This window comes from Juglans regia, chromosome 3, assembly GCF_001411555.2.
Source record: "Juglans regia cultivar Chandler chromosome 3, Walnut 2.0, whole genome shotgun sequence".
Lineage (NCBI taxonomy): Eukaryota > Viridiplantae > Streptophyta > Magnoliopsida > Fagales > Juglandaceae > Juglans > Juglans regia.
Window position 1 is genome coordinate 11,648,238 of NC_049903.1, and position 6,368 is coordinate 11,654,605.

General features: G+C 33.5%; 1 protein-coding gene across 1 annotated transcript; it reads right to left on the reverse strand.

Moving 5' to 3' along the window:
• Positions 1 to 249: 249 nt before the first annotated feature.
• On the reverse strand, positions 250 to 1,756 carry LOC108983260 (protein TIFY 5A-like). The gene is made up of 3 exons (XM_018954845.2): positions 1,505 to 1,756; positions 1,236 to 1,365; positions 250 to 637 (listed from the first exon to the last, which is right to left on the reverse strand). The coding sequence occupies exons 1-3, from the start codon at positions 1,594 to 1,596 to the stop codon at positions 431 to 433; spliced, it is 429 nt and encodes a 142-aa protein (XP_018810390.2). The 5' UTR covers positions 1,597 to 1,756; the 3' UTR covers positions 250 to 430.
• Between the last annotated feature and the right edge of the window lie 4,612 nt (positions 1,757 to 6,368).

Here is a 6,368-nt window from a genome sequence, read left to right on the forward strand (position 1 = left end):
GCTTATGTTTCCTTGAATAGGGAATTAATTAGTAGAAAATACGTTACATGAACCTTAGTTCTGATCTAGGCTTTAATTTTTTGTGCTCGATCTAATTTTTCAATAGATCTAGCTTGTAATTTTCTCTTCCTTTTAACCTGATCATGATAGCATATATATATACATGCATCCCATGGAGCTTCATTTTATGGATTGATACAAATACGTACTTACCCATTCAAAAAATAAAAAATAAAAAGAAAAAAAAAATTTGCCCTGTTACAAAAGCAATATTAATAAAGAAACAAATAGTAATTTACAAGTCTCATAAAATCTCAATCCCGAACATAAATAAGCAAGGATTTGTAGAAACGATATAAATAATTTTGTCTTGATCTCTCCATTAATAATACGTTGGATATAATATATATCCACTAATTGATCTATTTGCTTAATGATTGTATGGTGATGCTGCTTGGCTGCGATGCTTTCTCTTCTGGAGAAACCGTTGTAATGATCTCTTCATGGAAAGACCAGCAGTAGGGGTATATAGCGGAGACAGCAGGGACGTTGGTGAAGAGGGCTCCGACCCAGACGTTGGAGTAGCTTTCAATCGTTCCTCCATTTCTCTTGTAGCAAGCAATAGAATGGCTCTAGCCTGGAATATATCAAAATAGTACTTTTGAATTAGCAAATCTCATGCATCTCCTTTTGAATCATACGTACAACGTACGTGTATAAATTCCAAATCTATACAATATGCAGTCAACCTAATACGGTCAAATCAAATATATATATATATATATATGCCCATGATTAAGGCATGCATAAAATGGTGTTTGGTGAAACTATGCAGTCAAACTATATTTATATTACAGACGGTTTGAAGTCATGGTATTAAATATATAGGTGGATTTGCAATATTCAACTCTTGATACGTTTGGTGAAACTACATAGACTTTTAACAACTTGTCGGCCTGAGGCTCAAATGCATGCAATTATTCCTAGGTTGTGAATCGTGATCACTTAATTACAACCTATCTAAATTACTTTTGGGCGCTATTGTACAATTTTAATCTGACAAATTTAAAACCAAATAAAAGAACAGTAATTCAGAATTGCAATAACTCGGCTGAGATTGTACAGTCTCAGACGACTCAGTCTTCAGCAACGAAAAGATCAGCTATTCTGATCAAAGTATGTGATCTCAAGGAAAACCATGCAGATCGAGAATAGGAAAACATTAATATATTTACCTGAAACTCTGTAACATCTGAAACGCAAATCTTGCCATTGTAGAAGATGGTCAGCGGTTGTTGTTGTTGTTGTTGCTGCTGCTTCTGCTCTCGGTTTTTCTGTTGTGGGTTTCCACTTCTCTCTTCCATCCTTCAATTGAATACACAAAACAACAGTCAGAAAATAGGTTTCCACATCAATATTCATTCCGGCTGATACCTCATTTTATCAGAAACGCAGAGAGACCTAGAGAGAGAGAGAGAGAGAGAGAGAGAGAGAGAGAGCTTACATGGGCGGCTGCTGTCGGTCGTCGGAATGAGCGGAAGGAAGAGAGGCTGAGTAGGGAAGAAGGCGGAGTTCCAAGTTGCAATTCCTCCTCATCTTTAGAGTTGGATCGATCTTAGAGTAGTAAGAGAGAGCTAGCTCGATCGAGCTGAGATGGAGATCAACAGATAGAAGGAAAAAAAAGTACTTTGAATTGAATCTCTCCGAGTGTCTGGAAATGGTATGACAAAAGTTTGATGACAGAAGTTTGAGAAGATTGCTTTTTATATATATTATGGGGAAGGAAGGCCCGCGCGCACAGCACATATATACGTAGTAATAGGGTGGTGCCTGCCTGGTGGTGTGTGCCCCACGATAGCCACTGTGAAAGAAAGTATTTCAAACACGCACGTAACGCGCGGCACACAATCCAGACACGAACTCTAAGCGGTGGAGGTGCTTATTCATTTTAATGGCACGTTGAACACGAACAACGCACCTTTTTGCCCCTCTCTCTCTCTCTCTCTACCCCACTAAACAACCGCCACCTCTATTTCTATTTCTATTTCTATTGCTGTTTTGTTTTTGTTTTTTTTATGTTTTTTCTAAAGATGTACTGTTAATTTTCTTTTCCCACACGTGCTCCAGTCGGCCCGACCTTCTTTTCGTGTTTCTTTTTCACGGAAAATATTATATGTCATCGTTTCTTTTCAATCTTAATATCGATGTGTTATTATTAATTAATATTTGAGTCTTCTATTAAAAAACTTAATCTTAGATTAATTAATAGATAGTGTGTTACATCAATATAACAAGATGTTCATCCAAAAATTAATGAAAAATACGATTAATAAAATAATAAGATAAAAATGAAATATGTGTAGCATATAAGAGAAATATTTTAGTTTTTAGTGAAAATAATGTTAGATATAATTTTAAAGTATAAAAATTCTATGTAATTTCTTTTAAAAAAAATGTAAAATCCACTATTAATAAAATGAAATTTATATATAAATCTTAAATTTATCAATTTTTTTTTAAAAAATACATAAAATTTATACACCAGCTTAAAACTATAAATATAATTTCTCTTTTAATTTTTAGTACTTACCTGTCTATTTAACAAAGGATTTACTTGGTTATCAAAAAAAATAAAAAAATAAAAAACAAAACAAAGGATTTACTTGGATTGCTAATGTACAATATGGGTTTCTGTACATTTTTGTTGTCAAGTACTAATTAATTAATCCAGCCGAAACTTCCCACTTGCATGCAAAAAAAACTTTTGATTTTGACAGTTCGCAAACTCTCTCTCTCTGTCTCTCTACCGCAATTGTTCGGGCCGAATTTCGCTTCACTGTAAAGTGGCTGGAATAATATTAGATATAATTTTAAGTTAGTGCGTAATATTTTAAAATAAAAAATAAGATTTATTATTAAAAAAATTATTATTTTTATATGAATCTTATATTTTATTAATTTTTTTAAAAATAATTACATAACCATTGTATAATTTATATTTGTAAATATATTTTCTCTAATTTAAAGTATAAGCTACGGTTGGTTTTCTATAATCTCATTTATTTATTTTTCTCTATCTTAAAAAAAGAAAAAATGATACTTATAAAATGACAACTTCAAATATTATAAAGATATGAGAATGTAATAGCCATGAAGACATTTTATGAATTTATATGATAGGTTAAATTTATTTTATAATAATTTTAAATTCTAACATAACACAACACACCGGATCACGTGATTTTACTTTTATCTAAAGAGATAAACAAGTCGGTCAAAAAGTGGACAGTTGACTGTTGGACACCAACTTCGCCGCCTGTCATTTTAGTAACTACAAATTACAATCGTCGTTGCACTTGCGCGGGTCGTCCACCATTGTATGTAGACGTAAGTTGTAACACGTGGATTGCGAGATGTGGTGCCTTAATTGGGGGCACGCGTTTTGCGGGCTTTCTTTCTTCGATATATATATTTATATATATATATATATATATATATTTAATCCAACGAATAACGATAGATGCTTTTTCGAGTTTGTCCGCTGCATGTTTGTTCATTTGTCTCTTTCAATAATCAAACACAAAAAAGAAAGAAAAAAAAGAAAAGCCAACACCTTGGCTTTCCTAATTCACTTTAGGATGCTTCTTTGTTGAAATGCTGCACATGCACTTGGGAAACTTTGTTGGTACGTACCTAAGGAAATTGTGAAGGGATTTCCTCAATGTTTTCAATGCAAATGTTGTGAAGTTTCATATGCTCTCCAAGAACAAAAAGCCATTAGCCAGCTTGGGCTAGCTGTTTAGGTCTCTGTACAAGAATAGTCCCATTTTGAAAATCTTGATTTTACACATTAAATTCTATGTCTCACCAAACATGCATGCTTTCGGCCCAATTGGGAGGCGGGGGAGGATTATAATTTTTTAAAGAGTAATGTTATATATAGTCGTGAAATGTATAAATATCGTGCAGTCATTTTGAAAAAGAGTGTGGTCTACTATTAAAAAATTAATTTCTTTTTATGTGAGTTTCATATTTATTTATTTTTTTCAAAGCGACTGCACGGCACTTTCAGACTCATGACTGCAAATATCATTTTTCTTTCCTAAAATTACAAAAAGAAATCTCAAATGATAATTTCAAAAGCACTTTTTTAGTAATTCTAAATAGGAGGGGATGCTTGGAATGAGATGAGATCAGATGAAAATTTTATAAATAATAGTAAAATTATTTGTGAATAGTAGTGAGATAATTTGAATTAAGTATTTATTAAATTTTGGAAAGAGTCATTCTATACATCCTCCTACACAACACACCTGACATGTAATTTCATTTTTTTTTCTAGCAACTAAAACGTGCGTTTTGGTGTTATTTGGCAAGTTCTCCACCCCCCGTCGTTTGAAATCTTCTTCAGCCCCTCGCCATTCAAAATCTTTGCCAGCCCCACCTTTCCGACGCGTGCCAGCACCCTTCATACATACTCCACCGCGCCGGCATACTCTTCCGTATTCTCTATGAACTGCCAATGAAAGCTTTGTCACCTCCGATGATCTGTTCAGAGCATTCACTTTTTGCAGATTGACCAAGATCGGCCTCAGATTGTGTAGCCTAGCTCTCTCTCTCTCTCTCTCTCTCTCTCTCTCTCTCTCTCGGTAAATTTCTTTTCATTAGCCTTTGCTTCAAATATTTGTTCTTTTATGAAAAATATGCCCCTAAAGATAATGTCTTTACTTTAAGCTCTATTTCAATAGCTTCTGCTGTGTTTGTAATGGTCCTTAATGGATAAAGCTAAGATCTTTCCTGTCTTATTTGGAATTTCGAGTAAGTCATTGTGAAAACTAGGGCTTCTTATCTGTTTCTGTAAATTATAATTTTAAGTTTGGTACACATTGAAGCTTAGGGTAGGTATGAGTATTGATGTTATTATTTTCAATATCGAAACTTGAAATGTTTCTCCACAGTTGAAGCATATGAGGTTTTTTTGTGACACGAGGTGTTATTTTGGAACATTAGGATTGCTAGTTGTTCTTTTAGGGTGGGGGAGAGGTTCTAGAATTTTTATAGGCAGAACCATTGTCATGGCTTGTTATTGTAAAATTTCCAATACACGAGTATAGGTATAATCCATTCGTGAGCAGTGTTGTGGTTAGGATTCCAAAGGGGTTGCCTTTAGGGACCAAGTAGTGCCTAGAGTCTTATGTAAAATCCCCTCCAAGTTTGTAAATATATATGGTTAGGATTCCAGTGTTGTGGTTAGGATTCCAGAGGGGCTGCATTCATCTTCTTTTTATCTAGTGGGAACATAGAATAGACTCTATTTTCTTACATATTCAACGAGCAAAGTTTCCACAAGGGTTAGATTCTATGATTTTCCATACAAGTAGATTGATTGTCCTTTTCTATATCAAATTTCTAATTTTTAACTAAAGTTATAAGCTACATAATACTCATATATTCTCTCATATAGTATAAAAATGTACCACTTTGACAAACAAGGTCGGTATACAAGTTTACACAGTTCAAAAGTAATTCTCTTTGCACAACAAAACTCATATTTAAATAGGTATGCAACCAAATCATTAACAAAAGCATTCAACAATCTATGTTTTTGCACTTATTTATATTAAGCTCTCACGTTGTCAAGGAGAAATGGAGACCCCCGATGAAAAGAAAGGTTTCGGCTGTGGAGAAGGGAGCAACGAGAAGAAAGAAGAAAGAAGAAACATGTACCTAATTTTTTTGGTTTTTATTGTATATATTCCTTTCTAATATATGTCCTTTTTTTGTGGGATTTTAGACTTGCAGAAAAATATTTGATGATAAATCACAATTGCACAACTTCCTAGAATCTCAATTTAACACTATCACACAACTTATGCCATCAATGAGGAGGTGTGAGGTTTTACTTATTGGTTTAATTGTTTCTACCTTCATTTTCGAAAGTTATTTTGCACGCGACATTGAATATTATTTATGCTGTTCAGGTGTGTGACCATATTGATGCGATGTAATTCCATGGAAATAGCTGCCTAATTAAGACAATGTATGAAAATTTTAATTATTAGTATGCTGGTCAATTATCAGTGTGCGATGTTATTGACTAGACTTACCTATATTTCTTGGTAGCATCGTGTGACTAGATAAGCAACAACTGATTTTTTGGTAGCATCGTGTGACTGGACTTGAGAGTTATTTTTTAGTAGCTTGTGCACATACCGTTTTCCAGACTTGTGCATAATTTTTTGTGGACATAAATATCGGTGGCTTTTGTAGATAAATATGGTTAGATTGTGTATATGCTATTTGTGGCCAGTTGTATATACTATCCATAGATATAAGGGTTTGTTTGGAAAAAGTTTCAATCCCAAAAT